Source organism: Tauraco erythrolophus, chromosome 6 (genome assembly GCF_009769465.1).
Source record: "Tauraco erythrolophus isolate bTauEry1 chromosome 6, bTauEry1.pri, whole genome shotgun sequence".
In the NCBI taxonomy this organism is placed as follows: domain Eukaryota; kingdom Metazoa; phylum Chordata; class Aves; order Musophagiformes; family Musophagidae; genus Tauraco; species Tauraco erythrolophus.
Window position 1 is genome coordinate 12,069,533 of NC_141470.1, and position 23,994 is coordinate 12,093,526.

Here is a 23,994-nt window from a genome sequence, read left to right on the forward strand (position 1 = left end):
CTGTTGAATTTAGTATCATAGTCCTCTTCCGCCCCCCACCCTCGTTCTGTTAATTAAGGTACATTTTGATAGCCTGATATCACTATAATAACTTAAAGCTATTGCAACACCATCCCCCATAATGATTATAAACCATAGTCCTTTGAACCGTAAAATGCTCATGCTGCACTGAAACTTTTCCACTGTGCCCAGTCTTTCCCAGTCTTTCCAGGAACACTAAATACTGATTCAAATCAAAGGTGAATTAGTTCCATATTCAAAACTCTCCTCTCTATGATTTTTTTTTTAAATGAAGTCTCAGTGCAGTCTAATACTCAAATGTGTTGTTCATAGCTTCAGGCACAGTTAGAATATAAATCAGACACATTTTCTTGAACCTAGCCCTCTGATATGATGAAAGGTGTTACAGCTTTCACTAAACAGTTGAAATTTGGCCACAGATTTGCTAGATCAAATGCTCTGGAGTGGGGGAGAACAGAATCACCCTTTCTTTCCGGGAGCTGCCTGCACTTACAAGAGGATTAGGCTTAGATAAAGCCATACCCTAAGCCTAAATTTTAGAGAAACAGTTTATCACAAGAGGTAACTCTCGACAAGATGTGCACCTCATCCCCCAAATGCTGCACGTGCATCTGTTTATTCCTAGTGACGTTTTTCACCCTGCCAAAAATAATGGGCGTGTCTCTTGTTGAGCCCAGTCATTTCTTGTAGCAGAACCACATAAACATCACAGAGCAGGTATCATGCATCTATCTGCAAAAGCAGACAGGGAAAGTAGGCTTAACAATATGCATACATTTCCAAACAGAACTTTGGTGCAGACAGTGACATTTAACTGAAACTCAGCTTTTACCAAAACATTACCATAATACAGAAATCCAAAAACACTGGGTAAAAAGAAGCTGCTGACTTCCACGCATCAGTTAAAGAAAAAAGCCCATCTTGCATAAATGGAGCAGCAGCACAGAACAAGCACAGACTTGGCTATAAAAATACATCTTTTCTTCTGCAGGAATTTGCAAGAATTCTCCACCCAACATCACGCTAGCATGTTTTAGCATCATACCAATGATGGCAAAATCTGGTGTTGAGCCATCGTGCAGGCTGATGGGAATTTCTTCTGTTGCACTGAACACTGCTGTGCTTGCTTTGAATGTGTGTTGTCACTCTGATTTGTCTTAGTAGTAAATGCATCTTATACTCTAACAGTCACGTTGAGTCAGGAGTAAAAAAGTTCCATAGCCCATACTGGGCTCTAGTACAGTCAAGATGACAACAAAATACAAGGATGTCATTAAACTGCATAAATTATAGAAAACAGGTTTGCTTTGCATTTAAGTCACATTTAAAACAAGACAAGTTGGTCTGAAACTGTGAACTGATTCTATTTGGAACAAAGTATGGCACAGATTCCCAATATCTATGGACACTGTGTAAATAACACGTTTTTCTCTTTGCAGTGATTATCAATTCGCCAAAAATAGTGTAACAGTCAAAAGGGAAGAGTGAAGGAAAACAGATTTAGGAGAAGAAATAAAAAATGTCTAAGAATTGAAAATAAATGACTTATTTTGTAAGAAACTTTATTTAACTTCATTTTTAAAAATGCATTCTCTCCTCAGAACAAATGCCACCATAAAAAAGAGATTGCAGTAGCACACATTTGCACTCAAAGGAACACATGCAAAACTGATGGCTGAAAAAAAATTCTGCATAAAAATCCAAGACTTCAGGCAAAAGTTTGCCCCCATGTGCCTTTAGGGACCCCAGACCATAAACAGCTTTCAGTGCAATGTCTCTTGCTTCCAATTGGTGGGGAAACATATGGCAGAAGCTTGTCTTCCGACAGCTACACTCTCCCAGATGTTTGAAGCAAAACAGTCTCAGCTGTATTTTACAATATAGTTGTTAAGCTGTTGCAGAAAGTACAAACAGAATTCAATAAAATGTCAGAATCCAGTGAAGAAAAACTTTTGAGTTCTACCCTGTGCCATACACTTCTTAAAAAAAGAAAAAAAATTAGACAGAAAAACAGATTTTATTAATACACCTTCTTTAAACTTTTTATTTCTGAAAGCAGCTCTTTATGCAAATCAAAAGCAGTTCCTGAGTAACTGCAGTAAACAGTGTCTTTTAAATATTTTTGCGCCTCAGCTCTTCTGTTTTGGTTCTTCCTTGTTTTTCTCCCTAGTTTTCAAGTTTAATCTCAGTTCTTTTTCAAAAATGTGCAAGTTCAGTTAGCATCGTTTCCAGAAGTCCACAGCTTGCAGGTCTTCCTGCAACAACTATAAGTTCTGCACATATGCTAGGTTGTTCTCCTATCCCTATTGCAGATTTTGCTCTCAAACCTGTACAGCATGCATCTTCACGTCTTCTTCAGCATACGCCGGGACTGCCATGTGTGGAACTTATTGTAGGCCGTCTGCAGCATCTCTTCTATATGACTTACCAACTGAAACATTAAGAGGAGAAAAAAAAAACCATGTCCCAGCTACTGTAAAACAGATCCCCTCCCCTCCCTTTGACCAGATACTCAGTTGGATTCCTCCTTTTGCGCACTAAGAGTAATCTCACTGAAGACAGGTATGCCAGGTGAAGAGAGAAAGAACCTTGAGGCTCTAATGCAAAGTGTCTGTAGAGGGAGCAGTTCAGAGAGCTGCTACACTAAGAAGGTCACAGGGAAGCGACACTCAATTGTGTTGCCTGTTCCAGTATTTAGTCTGTGCCCACTTCAAGTCTGACATGGTGGGAGACAGTTTTGAAGTTGCTGAAGTCCTACTTCATGGTGGAAGTGAAAAATGAATTGTGACTTCCCCTTTCTGTCCTCTCACTTGGGTAATTTCAAATTATAGTTCTTGACAGTTTATGGCATTACTCAGCAAGTTACACAGAGACAGGGAGAGAAGACATGCTTAACTGTGTACCCAATTTCCCTCTGCCCATTTCCCAGTTAACAACAAACTCAAAATGCTCTAGGATAAGAAGTAACAAAGCTATCATCCTCTGATAATTACGATTCAAATTACTAATATGCACATACGTAATTAAAGAGTATTTTCCCCTTACATTTGTGCTTAAATACTGTCTCCGAATCTTTTCTTGGAATGGGCAGAGCTTTGTAACCTGAAATCTTTCCAAGTTGCTCCTCATTTTTACAACCTAAGAGAGAGAGAAACCAGTATTATAATCACTTGCACGGAAGTTTCATTTCCTTTAACAAATTGTTCTCCAACAAAACACCTTGTAACTAATTTTGGGGGCTACTTTAGGTATGCATAGTTTGAGGAAGAAGAGTTACTAAAATATCAGTCTCTAAAAAATTCTTCAGTGTGTATTTATTTTTGAGGGAAGTGTAATATAACTGGAAGTGTGGTGTGCCACTGTGATTGTTATTGCTTTGTCAGTAAATACTACAGGTAAGATATTTACAAAAGCATCTTCTTTTTGCTTCAAGCAAAGACTGTACCATGGATTTTCAGGCCACATTTTGCAGCAGAAAATCCAACATATCTGAATGCAAATTTTTATCTTTGTGATCCATGTGAGGTCAAAAGAAAAAACAGCAACAAAAATAGTTACAATCACATAGCTGGTTGTAGACAGATCTCTTTTCTGGAAGGCAACTTTGTTCTAAAATGCAGTGTACGTTTTGGAACTATGACAGTGATTTTTGCAATGGATAGGAGAAAAAGGAAAACTTTCTTGTAACTGTCACTGCGGAGGTTATGTCTTAGAGTTTGGGAAGGAGGGCTTTAGTGTGAGTTTTAAATGGGCAATGAGAAATGTACAGCTGGAATATAGCTGACCATTCCATTTGAAACCGTCTTACAGCAACTGCCCCTGAAAGGGTGTAACGGGCATGCAGGAACAAGGATGATTTTAACCAACAGCACCAGCAGAGTTGCTGAAAAAAGTAATGTTTTACATTGTTTTGTGACGTTCAGTTCTAGGGATGAGTAAGCGCTGCACTGATTTACAGGATGTGTATTAGTTCTACACTTCAAGCTACTAACAGTCATTCCAATCCATCATCTGGCCACATCATAACCAGGGCCACACTAGGAAGCTCTGCCTTACCTTTTCTTCTAGGAATGGCGTGTTAACAGGAAAGCAGGACCAGAAGTGTCGTAGCAGTTCCCCTACTGCCACATACAAGTGTTTTAGTTCTGACTGAACGTCATTTGGCACCATCTCTGCAACAGGAAAAAGATTTTGTCACATCACTCAAAACTGTCATATGAAAAACGAGAATGTAAGGGTAATGAAGGAGTTTGGCAATACATGTTTCTACTGGAATCACCGGAAGGTTGGCTGGGAGGGAGCACTGAGGTGCCTCACATCCAAAGTAGGACTATCAGCAGTCTTGGATCAGGTCAGACGCTATTTATGGCTACATACTTGGAAGCCTGTATATTATATAGGGACATCTAAGCCAGGCAAAGAATCATAGAATGGTTTGGGTTGGAAGGGTTAATTCAGGATTAGCAGCAGTATATTCGTATTGTTCTAACAGTGTGGCAGTACTGCTTCTGGGGCCAGCACCTTGTTCTCTTCACAGCACAGTGCTAAATACCGTGTGGTGGATACTGCGAGCTTTTCCCTCTCTTATGTTGGCAATGAGAGTACGGTCACAGCATGTGGAAGATGAAAAATGCAGGCAGGAACAAGGAACTCTATCTCAGATACTCTTAAAGAAGAAAGGGCGACAGAGTTCAAGAATGGGGAAGGAACAATTATAAAAAGCACAAGCAGTCAACTGAGGATGACAGGAGCACAGTGAACTGAACAGTGAATAGCAAACTCTAAGACGAGGGTATTAAAAAAAAAAAAAGTCAGGCTCAAAGAAGTGGAGTGTCGCTCCCAAGCATGTCAACTGGGATGGGTAGACAGCCTCCCTACTGATTGCTGATTCCTTTTCTTTCACTACCATAAAGAACTCAGCTGAAGAAGCCAGTATGAATTAGTTTCTGCTGTTCTTCAGACTAAGTAACACAAGTTAAACTGGTAAACTGTTACAAACCCTGCCTTGTGAGAATAGGGATTCATCTGCTGTGAGACTAAAGAGAAAGGAACTCCAATTGGCAGGAATGTGACAACAGGGAAAGGGGTGGTTGAATAGAGATGTGAGAAGGGTTTTCTGTTTTGCCCTTGCAATCTACAAGAAATTTGTCCTTTTTCACAGCAAGCTGTGCATCTTAAACAAAGGCTGCAAAAAACCTAGTTCCAGACAATTATCTAGACCTTGGCTCCCTAGAGCTCTTCCACAGTGTGCCTTTATTTTCTAAACTCCAGAAAAAAAAAAAATCAGAAAAGAGAAATGCTGAACGAGCAAACCCCATTATCTGTAAGAGGACTTAGTATTAACTTCATCCTTCATCACTTGCTCTGTAAAATCTTCTCTCATTCACTTGCCTCCGCACTGGTGTAGCCAGTACTACCCTCGTGGTGTGGCTGGGTTGTTGCTTTTCTTTTGTTGCTGTAGCCCAGTATTACTCCCGCTACATGTTTCCATAATTTCCTTTATCACTGTAACATATTCTAAGATGGAGATGAAACAGCAAGCCAGGTACTGCTATATAACGCAGTAAGATACGATTAAAGTATTATACATCCTAAATCCTTACGGTTTATGGCTTGCTGTGTTCCACCCTGCATAAGTGCTCCTCCAGGTGACAGGACTGCAATAGTGCTAGTAGCATCACTGCTTGAAAGAACCTGAAGAGAGAGGGAACAAATATTTCAGATCACTTTTTTCCTGCAAAATCTTTTTAGAATAAGTTGTGTTTGAACTCCAATGGCAAAGACACAATGGAAGTTCTGATGAAGAGTCTGCTCTTCTCCAGAACTAGACACAGTGCCTTTAAGTGCTACAGCTTATGTTTTCAGTGAAAGCTCTCCAATTAATTACGGACAAACCAACCTTTTCTTTAGCTAGTACATACACTGGTTGTGCTGCTCCTTTGACATGAGGCAGAGAATTATTGTACAGAATGTGACACGTTCACAGTTGTGGCTGCTTTACGTAGGGCCAAATCTAGGTTGACTAATAGAGGAAGCTCAGATACTGGCTGGGAGATTGGCTACATGGCTATGCTGCCCTCCAGTTGCCAGGGCAGAGCTTCCGTGCAGCTCACATGGATATCTACATCCTACCTAAGCACACTTAGGAGCAAAAGACCTGTTCGGTTATAAATCTGCTTCCTATGACCTCCTAAGACCATTACATCCTAAATTTCAGGGGGTGGGATTAATAATATTGGCCTGTGCTTCATGTTCCATGTCTTGTCCTGCTTTACTACTTTGTACCTTTACCACTTCCTCAAAAGAACATAGTAACAGTAGAACAGAACTCTGAATATCAGCAATGACTCAGTTTCTTACTTAGATTTTAAACACAATAGCTCAAAAGGTATTGCCTAAAGTTGTAAAATAAATTGAGTAACATAAAACTATTGGACATAATGAAGTTTACCCTGAAAAACTAAAATTCCAGTAGACATGAGACACAAGATTATATAGAAAGCAAGATGCAAATATCAAGAAGGGAATTTTTTTTGAGTATTCTTCCATACCTGAGTTAGTTTGGGTACATATGCTTCCATTTCTTGCCTAATACTATGAAAAGAATTAATTATATCCTGACTGGTTGCATATTGCTGTGATTGAATTGGAGTTGGACCATGATAATACCTGTGAGGTGAGAAAAGGAAAGAGAAAAGTATATTAACAGGAGTATTGCTAAAACAGAGGCCACACTCAGTGGACAGTTCTTCAAATGTTACACGCTTTGCAACCGTTGTGGCTACCATCTAAATCTTAGTGACAAAGTAAAATACATTGCCATATGGGAAGAGGTTGGGTCAGGGGCAGTATGGCAGCAAAAGAAGAGCTATCTGTGCCACTAGTTCTGGGAATATCATTAGAATGGAGGAATTCACACCACTTTCAATTGAAACTAAGCTAAATGAAGTTAGGTGCACGTTTGGAACTGCTCTCTTTCCTCTAGTATCATTTCTTTTCTAAAGTTACAGCTGTGGTTCTCAAACTCAAAAGTCTAGAAAACAAGAGAACTACTACTAGAAAACTACTAGACCAGTAAGCAGTCCAAACTGTCCTGACTGCACTTTTTTTGCCTGGGAGTGGATTTTCCTTGGAATCATATATATTTTCTCATGTAACACACACATTTTTCCACCATAAGCTGCAACAGAGTGCTGAACCGCGAATACTGGTCTGTTAGATTTTCACCGAAATTACATGTCAAAGCCCTTCGAGCAGGCTTACAGAGACTTAACCTGCTGAAAATCAAGATGGAATCAGAATTTAAATTTAAAGGGAAATTACTTGGAAGTTGTTTTTTGCAGGAGTTCAGATTAGGTTTCTAAACTTAGCCTAAACGCACAGTATGAGTATGGCACAGTAGAGAATAAATCAGCTGATTCTGTGCAGGCTGTGGTGAGAGACTGGCTAGATTGGATATGCTGAAGCAGCCGTGCATGTTTTGTCACTTACCTATCAGACTTCTTTAAGTTTAGTGCAATAGTTTTAACGCTATTATTCTTTGCTAAATCTTCATATTCAATGGACTCCTGCAGTTTCACCTACAATAAGCCAAATAATTACACACGTTACTAATGAGGACGCAATTTGATGCATCTAGTGCTTTTTTTCCAGTTCACCGACTTTGAGTGGAAGGGTTACTAAAACGGTCAAGAGAATGAAAGCGTGGAATGGTTCACGTCTACCCTCCAGAGGGAGCAGTGCCCAATATTGTTTAAATGCAATTTGGAAGTCTTGGCACTACCGCTTTTTCTGCGGATTCTGGCCAAAACTTGCAGTCCCTGTCACTTCCAAAAAGTGCTCTGCTATACATAGATCATTCTTTGTGCTGTTTACGTTCATCTATCTCCAGGTTAGCAGAAATAGTAATGATTTGATGGCTGGCATACAAGAGTGTAAGACTAAAACCATAATAGTTACCCAAGCCATTTGGTGACAGTAGACCTACAGCATTAGCTGTGAGAGGTAACAGCACAGTGATATCAGATTTGTACAATGGGAAAACTACTTTCGAAGTCTCCTACTCTCATGCTACTCTTTAACTCCTCTTTTCATCCCATTTATTCTAGTTCTGGTATATCGTTCACAGCCCAGTCAAAACTGCAGCTTTCAGGAAAGTCAAAGCTGTTGACTACCTCAATGTTTAACAATATGTATATTCTACCACCTTTTCTCACAACATATGTAGGTTTTGAGTCCCCTCAGCATTTTCTATTTAGGCTGTCAACTCTAGCAAGAGTATTCAATTTAGTTTGTAGCAATTTACAGTACTCTTTCCTACTTTGTGAGCTGCTGTGGTTAGTCTAAAACAGGCTGTTGCCCTGCTTTCAGCTTCTGACCTGAAGAAGGCGGCTGCCATATGCCAGTTTAATTATCCCCTCTACAAACAATACACTTGATAGGTTAATACTGGTGCTTGAACATCAGTATCTCTTTCAGGTGGATGTCCTCTAGAATTTTTCAGGCATTTGGGGGAAAGAAAATGAGGGAGGAGGAGGCAAAAATAGAACTGCACTGAATGGAAAGAACCTGATTCCTGGGTCCAATCAGAAGCATGATGAAAATTTTTCACTTTCACTGGGCACTACTGAAGAGAGAAACAGAACCACACTTCAAGGTGTGATCTATTTGTGTTTACTAACAGAGGTACAAAGCTTCTTACAGGCCCTCAGGTTCTTATTCTATATAGTTCTAAGCAAAGCTAAATAAATATCACTTTAGATGCGTCACAAAACAAGTAAGGAACCTTCAGCAATCTTTTGAGACAGAGCTGCCAGTTCCATTCAATCAGAATTGCATCATCTAACTTTATACCTTTTTCATTGGTGGTTGAAAGAAATCTGAATCCCTGGAGTTTCCATCCGTACTGCTGGTCTCACTGTAATGGTCATTTTGTGCTTCTCTTAAAATAGAGAAACAGCATTAAGAAGAATTCACCTCACAGGAAACTTAAGATACAAGCTAGAGACAAAGTAAATACACGTGTTTCAAAAATTTTATATGCATGTTCACATAAGGTATATCATCTTTTTTCCCCTTATGTCTTCACTTCTAGAATTTGATCTACATAGAAGGAAACAACTCCTCAATAACCCTGTTTGTCAAGGGGGAAATTCAACAGCAGGGGAGGGTGCTTCTCCCTGTCTTCAGAAATAGTAGCAAGCCCACAATGCAAGTGGGACACAGCAAAATCAGGCCTGAATGAGAAACACCTTGCACACACACTCATGCCAACCAGGTGTTAGCAGAGCTATGGGAGCCCTGAGATACCACTGTTTCAGAATGAGAGCTTTTGGTGTGTCTCTTTCTGAACTGAGAAACAGAAACACGCGTTACCCGGAAGAGATCGTTCAAGGTCTGCTGCTCAATTTGTGCAAGACAGAACAACAACATGAGGGGGCACTGCTACACAGAAGAAAGTATTTAATTAAGATCTCTCACAGGTAAGGTCTGTAGCGTTTGGGTAGAGTGGTTGTCTCTAAACCAGTTGTAAAGCAGACTTCACATCAAACTCATTTAATGCCCCTTTTAAGAAGTGTCATTTTTGAAGTTTATTGCAAATATACATAACCAGTTGTTATTTTTTTTTTTGGTCAGAGGCAGGGTTCTGCCCTGGAGGAATCTTTCACCTGATCCACCCATGCCATACTGCTTCTTTGCCTCCTCATTTACTTATGTCCATGCACACCACTACAGGAAACACCGCCAGACCTGCTCCTGGAAGGCAGGCGATAGGAACTCCCTGCACCAGACCTCCCTTCCACACAGCAAACAACACTACTTCTGCAGCCTTCACCAGGGCTAGAGAACTAAGGCAGAAACATCCTTTCCTTTTTTGATCTGCTTTGTATGATAACAACTCAGCTAAAATAGCATTTTTCATCTCAGACAGCTCTGAAGAACTCTTCTAAAGTAAAATGGAACCTAAAGGTATTGTCGTATCTAGAGCAAAATACTTAACTCATAAAAATTAAAAGAAAAGTTGGATGAGTAATTGAAGGCATATTTACCTTTTGGAAATTCCTTAACGTTTTTTACAAAAAAGCTGTTGTGCAACATTGAAACTTACTGTTTCCTGAGGCCAGCTGCAAGGACCATGGCACTATGATGATTAAAGCGTTTTATAATGGCAGCATTGCTACTTTCTCTAGCGGATTTTGAGGCGTTTGATGTAGAGGCCACAGAAGCAACACCATAGCCCTACAAAGAAAACAACATTAGCTATTTCCTGCCCCAAAACCAGAAGGACGATTCTCTGTTTTCCATTGAGTCAGGAAGCCTATGTGCCACCTCCTCTGAACTTTACTGAGTGATGCTGCATCATCATCTGAAGCAGTATTTTCCTACCTTCCCCTCACCTTACGTAATTTGAAAAAACTCTAGACTATTTTATTCTGCTGACACTTGGCAGTTTAGAGGCACCTGAGAGAAGATAAAAATTCCTAAAGACATAGTTTTGTAAGACTACGATCTATTATAAGTAAAAACTGAACAGCTTAAAAAAAACCTTAGGGATCACCTGTATGAAACAGACAGGCATTGATGGCAAGTAAGAGCTAGCAATTGTTTTACTGACCTCTTTTTAACATGTTGTGGGACACCAGCAGCCCACAGGCTAAATGACACCTGTCAGGTGGATGTAATGCCAGTAGGAATTCAAAAACCCTCAAGCCTTAATGTTGGCAGTGCTCCCCAGTTACCAGGTGGCTGAAGGCAACTCGCTTTACCCCATGCTCAGTTTCAGACTTGCTGTTAACCAGCCTCAAAAGCAAACTAGGGCAGTTTGTGTAGCATTTCAAACATACCCATCCTGAACTCCTAGTCTGGTTTCAGACTGTTAGCTTTGTACAACTCTTACCAAAAAAAACCCGAACAAACAAAAAACCAAAGCCAACTTAGAAATGCAGCATCGTTATTAATTACAACTCAAAAGTTTACATTAAATCAACTGTAGAAAAGTGCATCTTTAAGTTATTTCACATTCTGGTACACCATTTATAATAATTGTTTTAATTTGTACTTGGAGGCAGGTAATAGTTCAAGTTAGTTTTATTTTTAGCAAAGCACAGTATTTAAAGCTAAATGAAGAAAACACGTAAAGTGTCCTTAAAATTAAGCTGAATCAAACAAATAACAATGTTCAAAGTGAAAACAAATGCACTTTTTCCTACTTTGTGCCACTCTGTTGCACGTTGTCACAGCTTCGAAAGGGTTGGAAGAAACCAGAGTCCCCTTTAGACAAAAAGCCATCCAAGTAAAATAATAATTTTTTAAAAAGGGGAAGTCCTGCTTTTCTACCCAGCGCACTAAGGCAGACATCTGAGGCAGACAGGCCCATTGGCACAGTCTCCATTTCTTTACACACACACGACTGTGGAGATGTTGACTACCCAATCATTGCAGCAGCGTCCTAAGTGATGTGTGTTAGAATTAGCATTTGTAGCTACTTTAACAGGAGAAGAACTCACTTTCTCCTTAAATGAAGCTAAAGGGAGTGTTGGTTGTTGGTTTTTGTTTGGTGTTTTATGGTGGGTTTTTTTTGCCAACTACTTACTTCATCTAATGTTTTATCTTCCAAAGCTGTTAAATCTATGAGAGGATTTTTCACTCCTTGAGACACCATTGTTTTTAACCCTGTGTGAAACAAAGAAAAAAACATGAAAAACTGTATCTAAACAAACAGGAATAGTTCTGGGATTGTTAATTACATTTAACCTTTAAAAGGAGAAGACAAAGATCCTGCAGATGCCCAAGTATCACTGTGACTAAAACTTCCAACCCTTTTCAGAGTTCCATTTAAAATAAGCAATAAACTTGGAAAGTTATTGCAAAAGATCATCCTACTAATTAGCACAGTTTTCATCAACTTTGACACATGACTGAATACTGTTTGATTAAAAAAATAAAAAATTGAAGATGCAGTTATATTAGTTGTATTAGTGGGAACCAGGAAGCCTTAATTGTGTGTGTGTTCTAATTTCAGTACTGTTTTGCTGCTCTGTCTTGGGTAGAATGATAATTTATATCTGGTGGTAGCTTTTTACTTCTGAAGGTTGTGGATTCTTAATAGAATGCTTTCATTAGTCAGAATATGTATTAAGGAATGGTGTTAAGTTATCTCAACTCTCCACGTTTCTATATCATCACAAACCTACCTCAGAAGTTCAATAAAAACGTAAGTCAGATAATACTTTTAAGATTTCACATTAAAAAGGCTGACAGAGAGCAAGGATGGCAACTCCTCTGTAAAATCTTGAACAAGATCTGTATTTGTCTATTCCTAAAAACTGATCTATAACAAAAGCTGTACCTCTTGTAAATTGTGCACTCACCACAAAAAAAAACCATCATGTAAACAAACTTATTCAGTATTAACTGATGGCAGAGCATAGTCAACCTAGCATGACAGCATATTATGGAATTTATCACAGACTTACTGTTGCCTGAGTTGTGATAAAGAGTATTTCCAGTGCTACCACTTCCCAAAGGCTCATTTGTTTCAGGAAAGGCACTCACTATCAAACATGCTAAGAACAGCTAAATGGTAGCTAACTTTCAATGACAATCTGTAGCTTTCGCTTTACAGTTCAACAAAAAGGGCGCCCAGGAAATGGCCATAAGAAAACTTTTGACTTCAGCTTGGCTAGGTTTACTAGATGCATCTCGAGCGTTGTGCTCTGTGATACAGCTAAGACTGTAGCAGCAGAAACAAAGTCAAAAAGCTCACCTTTTTCATCCAGTTTGGCACATTCCGCAAAGAGGTCCTTTGAGCCTGTATTGAGCCTGTCCCGATGGAAATAATGAGACTGAAAAAATCGCGTCCAGAATTCCCTCTCGGTCATGTTATGTGGAACATTTTCTGCATATTTCATTTTTACTGTGAACAAAAACCATAATGATTACAAACTGTTCCACAAATCTTAGTATGGTATTTTGTTAAAATTTCCTTGCTTGCTTCCTCGCTTTCGATCTAATGCTGCCTTCATGCATGTCGATGAAACGTAAGGGAATGCAGTAGCTAACCATGAGCAAACAGGTCCTCTCTTACGCCCTGCAATGCTAGCTAACGTGTAACACCTAACAGCAATCTGAATAATCTGAACTGACACACAAGAAGTCTGATTTGCTGGAGTTCTAGTTACTTTCAGAATGGATCTGGCCTTTTTAACCTCAGGTGAAAATGAACCAGTGTCAGCGCTCAATATAGTGCAGGGGAAGGACAGAAACCAGATTCTTTTCCTCCCAAAGGTGGGTTCATGAAAAATAACAATTTATTGAAACGCTGAGTAGGAGACTATCATGGGAGCCAAATATATACCTACAATTTAAAAAAAAAAAGTCAACGCATCGAGTTAAAATGTTTTCATTTAACAAAATCAAATTTTCATTTCAAAAGCATGTTTTCACACGTGCTTCTTGCCACCCCTCGAATGAGGAAGGGAAAATCATCCAGAAGATTGAAGATGTGGTCCTTTATACTTCCAGGCTTAGACTAACACTCTAGTCTTCCCATAGGAAGACAGTAAAAAACAAATATTAAATGCATGTATGTGTTACGCACAGCACTACTCTTACCTGCAGGATATGTTCGAAATATGGATTCAATGATATCTGAAGTCAAGTTATACCTCAGACCATTGCAGCCATCTGTTTGAGGCCGTACGTCAGCCTAAGAAAAAGCATATAAGGAGGAAAGAGAGTCACATCTAAGTGCCTTCTGTAACTGGAGAAGGAAAAAAACTGGCATCTTGCAATCAAACTGCACTGCAGATAAAATAATCTTCTTCCTCCAATAATCTATAGCATATTTGATCACAAATAGGTATTTTTAGAATGAGAAATTAAAAAGCATGAATTAATTACTTTATTACACTTGCCACTTAAGGGATGATTCAACAAGTGGATCATAAGCTTTAGAAGATGAAAAGCAAAAACGACTCTACCAGACAAAAGAAGGTACGCTTAGTTTAATATGTCCTTGTTTCAAAGTAAAAATAAGCATGTTTACTGTATATGCCTAATCTTTTGTTGTTCGTTCAACAACTCAGCTAGTGAAAAATCAGTGACGATAACAAACTGACAAAAAAAAGGATTTATGGCTCTTACATGTTATTTCCCTGTACACTAAAAGCATCTCAGTATAATTGATAAATAATAGTGAATTTAAAAATTGAGGGTAAGCCTTAGTGAGAACTTGAAAGTTCCGGCTCAGTGATCTCTTTAGGAAGCTCTGGAGCAAGCAGGCACTCAGTCTAATACTCAATAACAGGAGAGAGTACATGATTGCATATGCTGCCTTCTTTTCTTCCTTTTCCAGTACACCTAAATTGTAGGTTTGGTACCACCTTCTTCCTAGAGAAACACTCATTCTGAGCAGAGCCAGACAGTTATTTTATCTTTAACTAGGACACAAATATTTCAAGTTTTCTTCTTCTCAAACACAGAGTACGCAAACACAACCAGTTATTTTAAGAAAGCTTCAGTTTTGAAGGTTTGGTGGTTGTTTTTTTTTTTAATGTTAAGGTGTAAGAATAATGGGAGACGGGAAATAGGAGCAATCAAGTTCATTTGGTAATGGATTTAGGTATTTCTAGGGGAGGGAAAAACAAGTGCTTGTACAGCAGCTAAGTTATAAAACAACTCCCACCTCCTCTTTCTCTCCCAAACCCTTGATATGCGCACAGTCATTACAAAGATGGAAATGGGATTCCCGCTAAAGAGTCATAGTCTGTATGAGTTTTGTTGCAGCAGCAGAAACATGTCTCTGTGGGAGTGATCTGAAGATTGTACCTAGACTACTTTTAGACTGCATTGAGATAAGTGAAGCATGGTTTCCCCTGGAAGTTGAGGAAAGGGAAAGGTAAAATGAGCTTTCAAATATACGAGCTGTTCTTCAAATAGCTGAAAGCATGTACTGGTTTAAAAAGATTGGGGGGGGAATAAAACCTTTTGTGTGGAACGTCTTTGCAGCTTCATTTATGCATGTCAATGCTGCAACAGATACTCTTTTTAACTTACTGAGTTAATATACTATAACCTAGTGACTGTAAGTTCACCATTATTTCTGTTTTGGGGAAGGAAAAGCAACAATATAAACAACATCTGCCTATTGTCAATTTAAAATTCAAACTGAGCATCTTGACAAAATTTAGAGGTTGCAACTTGTGTAAAACCTTTACTACTTTTTTTTTTTTCTTCTTTACTCTTGTAATAGTCTAACTAACAAGCAGAGAGTAAGTAGAGGAACCAAGAAAGAACAACATTACAGTACATGGGAATGAAGTACCTAAGCAGAACTCTCACTTTCCCCAATTTGTTTGCTCTAAAATACTTTAAAGTTAGAAGTTCAACGTACCAGAAATGCTGCAGAGATGCCCACATCCTGCTTACTAGGTGCTGCAGAATTATCCCCTGCATTCAGGCTTAAACGGTTGGCCCAGAATTCTTCAGCACTGATTACTTGGCTCACAACAAGGTCTTTATAGAGCTGAAACAAAACAGGATCTTCTTGCAGCATTCTGGTAAAAGAACAGAATTGAAACACTGCAGAATAAATCACTAGCATTTCCATAACTAACATGAATTCACAAAAGGAACAGAAACCAGCTTTTCTTTCAAAATGCTGTGTATTTCTTCACAAGATCATGTAACCAACCAACCTCAATAGCTGTAATTGTCTCAAAAGACCTAAAAAAGGACTAGAAAAATGTTTAAGGAATAGCATTAAATGACAGAATATAGTAACGGCTAGGAAAAAGTTAATGTGGGATTAACATCTTGTCCTAAAACATTCTGTGGTGCTCTTGTGTCTTTGCACATCCAGGACTAGAGTGTCCTGAACTGTAAAAGCACAATGAATTTTCTTGAACTTCGTTGTGACAAAGGTTTCATGGCGGGGAAAAAATGAGATTTCAGCACTATCGAATTTTAAGATCTCAATCAAGAATTGAATAGTTACAGTCTCTATTCTAGTGCGAGAGTACAAATCACAAAATACGTGTGGCGTAAGATACCTTAAAGCACGTGTTACCCTGAGTACATACCTGACCCCCACATATCAATAACTGGAGGAAGTGCTGCAGGGACTCTGGACATAGTACTCTTTCAGAAAAGGTTGAAACTTTTTTGCCTCATGTGTTGCAAATTAAGCTAATGAAGCCCCATCACTAGACTTGGACTTCTAATCATCATCAGAACAGATTATGATTGAGTTCATGCAGAGATTCTGCCTTTTCTGTAACTAGAAAAGCTCTTGATGGCACATGGAATAATACTGTAAAACTCCATTTAAGGATACAAAGACCGAGAGCTAAGACTGCTCAGGTACTCAGTATTAATACTGTCAGAAATAAGGCATGTAGCATGAAGAAACTAGTATGGTAATGGTGCCAAAGCACTCTGCACTGCTCTAGACCCTAGTGGTCGCTGCAGTACTGGAACCAGATTATCTCAGATGTGTCAGAGCTCCAGCACAAGGGCTCTTGCCCTTCTGCTGGGAAACCTCCTTGTAAAGATCTGATCTGCCCAATGAGGCAATGGTCCTATGTTTTGAAAAGTCTAGCTTTAATTTACTTAAGTTCAAAGCTAGAACAGTGTTTGGAAACAGAAGACAGTAGATACAGGATTCATGGCAGATGCTAGAATGAAGTGAAATTCATTTGGAGAAACGTAGAGAAGGGTGCTCTATGGCCACAAGGACTGGTTTATCACAAACATTTTAAAGGAACAGAAGCGTGTCTTAAAAGCCTTTTTGGAAAAGGGCTTAGGTCCTGAATGTTTTCTCAAAACGTTTTTAGAATAAACATCCTGTATACCAAAAAACAAACTACTGCATCTCAAGTGAGATGTGTGAAAATACCTAGCAATAAAAAGTCTATAAAACATCAGGAAAGAAGATTTGGGAGGGAAAAAGTTATACAGGGAGAGAAAAAAAAAATCACAAGTCAAAGGTGAGAACTTCTGGAAAAGGAAAAAAAAAAAACCTTTCAAACAGCTTTTCTAACTGATACATATATACTTAAGAAGACTAAAGAGACAGACTGCCAGTTGGGTGTTTTCATCTCATAGCCGTGGGTAACAAAGACTGGGTGGCAGCTGGGTGGCTGCCTTTACACCTCAAGACGTGTCACTGAGAAGGCAAGTATAGTCTGAACATGTTACAGTTATGTAAGTCTCAAGGAACCGCCTCTAAATTGGAAGCAGAGAGATTCTTACTAGCAACACAAACGCCATGTCACTAACAATGCTGCAGTAACAACTGTTAGCAGAAACACACTATAGTTAGGTAACAATTAAAAAAAAATAAAAAACACCAAAAAAATATAATTAAGGGTCCTTTCCCTTTACCTGTTCTTCTCTTCAAGTTCTTTATTAGCTTTCCTTTTGAACTTGGGCAACAGTTGTTGAAGAAGATCCTTTACCGCATCTCGCTCCTTCACTGCTGTGCTTTCATTGGAGAAGTGAAAGTTGGTTGTGTCCCCTGCATGCAATACTAGCTGAAGCTGAATTTTAGCTTTACCTTCTGGACTGATTTTCTGGCCTAGATCACACAGAGTATTAATTAGCAACAGACAGCAAGCTGATACAAGAAACTCTCTTCCCTAGAGTATTTGCTTATAAGCAGTTATCCTCATCATCCAACTAAACATCATTATCCCGTGTGTGAATTCCAGACGTGAAAGTGGAACAGACAGTCATCATCTTAAATTAGTTCGAACCCTGCACCTTGTTCTCTCTAAAACACAAGACACAGACAGCAGTAGCTGTCCTATTGCTCAGTATCTTTCTGCTACTGCTCAGGAGCCCTGATTCCTCTTTGTGTTCCCTACATCCTCCATTACAAAACTGTGCAAATTCGCTTGTCATCACCTGGACACTTTAACCTGGTACCAATCCAGGCTGCTGCTGAAAGGTGACAACCTCATTCCCCCTTTCCACTTCTTCCTGCTGCCTTTCTTGTACCCGTGTCAGTGTTTGTCAGGCCGAACTAAGGAACTGATCTACTGAAAAGTAACCCCTTTTTGTTTTCCCAGCTGGACCAGTTCCCACAGAAGCGAAAGGGTAAGAAAGCAGATGCAGGGTAGGTGGGCTGGGTAACGGCACATCTGTTGGCAGCAAAGGTATGCTGGTTTCAAGTGGTGTCTGGTAAGCACATTCAGCCACTAGTACTCCCAAAGCCGATTGTCAGCGCCTCCAAGGTGCTATTGTACCCTCATGGCTCATAAGAAAAACCTAACTCCTGCTTCCTTTCTCCTACCCAAAGGGAGCAGAGGCTAAAGCAACCACATTTACGGACTGTTGTGCTATACTGACTGCAGTGTAGCACTGCAAACAGCACTAACCTATCTCTGAACCTTACTCCTTTCTCCAGTGCAAGTGAGAGACAGGAACCACACGTAACCACTAATGATGTCATCATCTCTATTACAAACTTACAAACACCTTCCCCCTGTTTTTATTTTAGATGACAAAGAGCATCTTTCATCTAAGTTAAAAAGACTTCAATGCCTATACATGTAAATATTTAAAATATAAGCTGCTTAAGTGTAAGTAAATCAAAAAATAGAACCTTCACAAAGTTGAGTATTACAGATGAGCACAGCATTTAAACTCCTTATCACATTTAAGAAAACAGCATATTAGTTCTGATTCATCACACTCCTTTGATTATGCTGTAGTACTTGTATGTGACTTTAAACAGCAATAATCACTAAACCTTTACCAAGTGATGCACACAAATCTCTTTTTATTCCTTCTTTGGCATTACAGCACATGGAATACGGGCGCTAATTGGAGCCAGAAAGGCAGCATGCTATAGACATTTACTGTTCAGTTTCAACTTGCATGTACTCTGCTATTGCAACAGCAAACGCTTATTCTGAGTGTTACCAGTCAGGCCAAACTACAGAAGCTATGGTCTGCTGGATGAAAATGAAACAGTCAGGTTCGTTTTATATGAAAATTGAAACAGCTTTAGATACATAGTTTAACAGATGACGCACCGCATAGTTTCTGTGTTAGACCCATAAAATCCTCTACTCTTCCTCAACCCTGCTCCCACCCTTCCCTCCACAAACATATGTCATAGATTACCCCTGTTCAATTTTTTGCAGAAGTTTAACAAAGTTAACAGTAAATGCAGTATAACTTAAACATCTGAAGACTACAGAAGTTCTGAAGTAGCATCCTTAATAAACTGGTGATACTTCACCATGGTCCTGATCTTTGCTGCTACGCAGACTAACCTAGTCCAAGCTGCAGACCCTTGCAACCTTCCTAACCCACCGACTAGTGTTTTAGGGCAAGTAAGCTTTGGGTTGTATTTAAACGTTTATCACAATACTGCTTACTGAACGTGGAACAGGAAAAGCATTCACTTACATTTTATGTCTGCATACATGTGGCTGACTGTGAATCGGTCTTTGCCTTCAGGTGCCCATGCTATCCTTTCAGCCATCAGGTACAGAGCCCCATCCTGCTTCTTCTGACGTACCTTCTTTACAATCAGTAACACTTCTTCAGATGATGTTGCCATTGTGGCTATGAGGAACTATTAAAAACATACAGTTGAATTGATTAGTGTAATTATTTTTGCTGTAACACTTTCACTAGTCTTATCTATATCAAAGTATTACAACCCACGTTTGCTCATTGATGCCTAAATCGTTTTTGAAACATTCCAGGTAGACATGCTCCCCTCTGTCAGTGCAATCAGCAAGTTTATTTAAACAAAATACTGCCAGCTACCTAAATAATTCATCTAATTATATTGCTGATACTGCTTCTGCTCCAATAAAAGACCTGCAAATCTTACATTTAAACTTACGAATAACCAAATTTTCCTGGTTTAATTTTCCTTCACTGGTTTTTCAAGTTCAGAAGAAAACTGAAGCTAAGTAAGGACATAAATTCCAAATCTCCTCTGGCATTTGGCAGAGATTCTCTTCTTCAGCATGAATGACAGATGCTAAGACATTTCAGAAAAGGGAAGGATACAAGGCATATGAAAAATAATGGATTTTCAGTTCTCTATGCTAAAGATGAGGCAGCCCAGTTACACTCCTGTTCTTAACGTGGCGGTGTTCGCCCAAAGCTTGAACAATGTTCTATACACTTGATTCCAGCTGGCTAGTTTCTTATCCCTCTCCCCCAAAGTCCAAGGGACTAGTGTTATACCTACTTCAAAACAAGGGTAATTTTGTCACCAGTCTCATGTCAACAAGCCTTTTGACGCTTGCTGCATTCTTCTCCCCAGCAATCACTATCATTCCACTCTACATGTTCACCCTACAGCCTTAGATTTCTCACGAGATTAAGGACACTGCAAGTATGACTAGGTTCTGTTCACATATTGTCATACACCTATCAAAAAATCACATATCGGGTATGCTTGTTGTAAACGTTCAGCCTGTCCGATTGCTGCATTTTGTACATCATAAACTTTCCTAATGATACGTAAAACAGTATTTTCAAATGCTGATATGCATGTTTCATGTGTTTTAGAACACTCGGAGTATTTGCTGGGGCCTGCTTCAAACTTCAAATAGTTAAGCCGCATCCGCTATCGCACTACTAGTAGGTATCACAAAACGATAATTCTAAGCATTTTAATTCACATACTTTTTTTATTTCTCTTAAAAAAAAGACCAGCCACATAGGATAGTTTACTCTGACAATCTGGAGAGTAGCATAGCATTCTCTTCTGCAAAAGTCTTACAAGCTCATCTCCAAAATGAGTCAAGTAAAATACTAAATGGAAAGAATTAATGGCAAAAGGGCTTTTCGCTTAAGCTTTGCTCCTTCCTCGTTTCAGTCATCCAAGGCTTTGCCAAAGACTTGGGCAATGCTGAGCTGAACATGGGGTTTCACATCAGCACCACTGCAGCACTCACTAGAACACACTGTGCCACATTCAGAGCAGCCCTGCTAATACTTCTCTCCCAAAGAAAACTGCATGGTGTGATTTCAGGGCCGTTTCTCAGCACAATCTATCACAGTCTCCCCAGCAGCATTATTCTCTTTCGGTGTTACCTGCACTACCATTTGTTGTAGTTTCCCGTTGCAGGTCTGTAGTCTCTCATCAGCACCTTATCCTTACCTGGAAAAGGCAGCTGCCACAGACTCTTAATACACCAGAAACTCAACATATGCGAGACTAAGGATTTTTTGACTTTTTTTTCTCCCTTTGTTACTTTACAGTTTTTTAAGGTCATTATTATCCAACCCAGTAGAGACAAAGCCACGGAATGCAAAGGAATTAATCAGAAAGAAAATTGAAAGCGTTTCCATAGTCAGGCGCATTCTAAAGCAAGTTGCTTTGCTTTTGTACCATGCTATTTCACCCACCTACAACCAGTCTTTCGACTACGGAAGAAAATGATCAGCAGCCAGCAACTTCTCCTTTACAAACGCAGCGCTTCTAGCAGAGTACCCTGCAGTGTGCAATCTGTGAATGCACAATTATCCCACAAGTGGCTCATTCTTCCTTCTGGGAGGGTGAGCACACTAGCTCACTGCTGTTCTTATTGATGTCATTGCTGTGCTGCTTTTTTCACGCAGTAATTTACAGAGGCAGTAGGATGATACAACTCACGAGCACAGTAAGCATTACCCAGAATGGAGAAAACCCTGAGTCTTTTGAACAGTACATCAGGAAGAATTAATAATATTAATAATCAAGATTTAGGAAAGTTACAGTTCTCTGCTAATGAAAACAAGATGGCTTCTTGTTACAAGAAGGACAGGAAAAATTCTGAAAGAGAAATCTCGCCTAGCTGCTAGAAAAGCATGAGGATGGTCTCCTACTGACTGCAGAGGGGGAGGCTACGTCCTTGCTAAGCACACAGTACACCACTCACTTGCTTTTCTTTTTGGACACTTAAGGCTTACTATGCAGAAGGGTAAGAGCCATCAATGATCTATTCACGTCTGCCCAAATCTCATAACCTCTATATTTAACAGCTTAAGTTTCCAGGACTCAGAACTGTGGATGACGACACTGCTGCTCAAAGGAGCAAGAACTGCAACATGCATATAGAAAAATTCTGTTATTTTACAGCTTTAAGTGATAATTTTAATCTGCCGCTAAAAGAAAGAGCGGTTCAGTTGTTCAGCTGCAAATTTTGGAAGACAGACTTTCCCCGGTTTAAGTATTTTCCAGAACAGGAAGGTCAGATACGGTTTATTTTAAATTCTCCAGCAGCAGACCTTTTGAAGTGATGGTTAACAGTTCTGAAAAGCACATGGATCAATCAGTAGCCCTAACCCATGAGGTATGACTTGTCATCGAACCTGTCACAAGGATGTTAATTTCGGCTGTGATTTACAACTGGCAAGGTCTATCAGAAAGCTTCAGCGCTGGCATAAAACAAAACAAAAGGTCCTGTTTGCCTAACCACCTACAACCCCTCCCCTCCTAGCTCTGTGGGAGTGAACGCAGCTTCTGGAAATACTGTCAAATTCCAACAGCTATTCGTCCTCCAATGCAGTGATTCTTCCTAACCACTCTGAAAACCAGGTACCTCTCTTCCCTTTTCCTTATACCACCTGTTCTGAGCGCTCTTCTTTACCAGCATTTCCCTCCAGTCTCTTCCCCTGTGGTTTCATCGAGTTGTGGGCAGAAACAAAGGCAACCTTTACACGTTTTAGTAACCCTGACCTGGTCACGGTAGGCATGGGCTGGCAGGCGAGCTCTGACAGATTTGATGCAGCCTTGCTGCTAGGTTTCCACTCCCCGCAGGGGACAGCAGGATACCGACGCCAATGGCCCGGGCTGAGCTGCAGTGGCACGGGTATGCCGCCGGGCCCCGACGGTTCGGCCGCGCAGCCCAGGTACCGCCGCGGGGGGGCCGGGGTCTGGCACAGCGCACCCCGGGGGGCACCGGCGGACCTGTCGGAGGAACAGCGCTCAGCAGAACGGGGAGGAGCGCCGTTTGTCACGGACACCGGCGAGCACGGCTGCGAGCCGGAGGCACCCACAGCTGGCACTCCGAGCCTGCCGAAGGGTCAGTCGGGCGTTCCTCCGCGATTCGCATCCCCTGCGTTCGTGTCGCGTTTCTGCCTAAGGCGAAACGGGCCCCAGGACACGCGGTACGGCACCGGCGGGGGGTCTGTCCGGCTGCTGGCACCCCCGGCCCGGGAAGGCGCTGCGAGGGCACCTCTTTGTCTATCGCCCACACCCGCGACCCCGCGCTCGGGTGCAGCCCAGTCCCCCCCCGCTCCAGCCGCGATCCCACCGCCGCAGCGCTGCCATCTTCCCGCCGCCCCCCTCCCGGGTGCAGACCGGCGGCGGCACCTCTCGGTCCCTGCCGCCACGGCAGCCCCGGCCCCGCCAGGCCACCGCCGTTAAGCGGCCACCGGCGCCGCGGCCGGGAGCGGGCGAGGAGAAAGAGCGGGAGGCCAAAGGCCGCCGCGGCACCGCCACAGCACGCCCCACCGAGCCGGCGCGGCGCCGGGCCCGCCGCAGCGCTCCCCGGCAGGCGCTGCTCCGCCGCACCCGCGGAGGGAACCGCCGTGGCCGGGGCAGCGCAGCCGGGGGGCGGATCGGGCCCCGCTACCCCTCACACACACGCACGCACGCGGAGCGCCCGCCGCCGCCGCCTCCTCCCCGTCCCCCGCGCCGACGGGCTCCTTACCGTGCGGGCGGTGGCGGGGACCCGCTCCGGGCCGGCGTGCTGGCCGCTGCCGGCGGGCCGCGCGGGAGGGGCCCGAGGCGTCAGCGGGCGCTACGGGGGCCGGGCCGCCGCCGCCGGGGCCATGGGGCGGGCGGGGGGCGGGCACGTGACCGGAACGAGCCGCGGGGCGCTGGGAGGGCGGGGGAGGGGGAGGGGGAATGGAGCCCGCCCCACGTGACAGGGGAACGGGCCGCCACGGCGCGTCCCCTGCGGTCACGTGGCGCAGGCCGGCTCCCCCTCCCGCCTCCCTCCCTGCTCACGT

The 23,994-nt window shown here is 41.5% G+C and overlaps 1 protein-coding gene across 2 annotated transcripts; it reads right to left on the minus strand.

Annotated features, from left to right (window-relative positions):
* Positions 1-286: 286 nt before the first annotated feature.
* GTF2H1 (general transcription factor IIH subunit 1) lies at positions 287-23,728 on the minus strand. Of its 2 annotated transcripts, XM_086613037.1 has the most exons (15): positions 23,694-23,728; positions 19,441-19,609; positions 17,407-17,599; positions 15,416-15,578; positions 13,636-13,729; positions 12,788-12,937; positions 11,615-11,694; positions 10,130-10,260; positions 8,875-8,962; positions 7,513-7,601; positions 6,573-6,690; positions 5,625-5,715; positions 4,078-4,193; positions 3,067-3,159; positions 287-2,452 (listed from the first exon to the last, which is right to left on the minus strand). In XM_086613037.1, exons 2-15 carry the CDS (start codon positions 19,592-19,594, stop codon positions 2,366-2,368), a joined length of 1,647 nt encoding a protein of 548 aa, XP_086469163.1. In that variant the 5' UTR covers positions 19,595-19,609; positions 23,694-23,728; the 3' UTR covers positions 287-2,365. The 2 variants fall into 2 exon arrangements, with proteins under 2 accessions (XP_086469163.1, XP_086469164.1); XM_086613038.1 differs by lacking the exons at positions 8,875-8,962; positions 10,130-10,260.
* Positions 23,729-23,994: the final 266 nt, after the last annotated feature.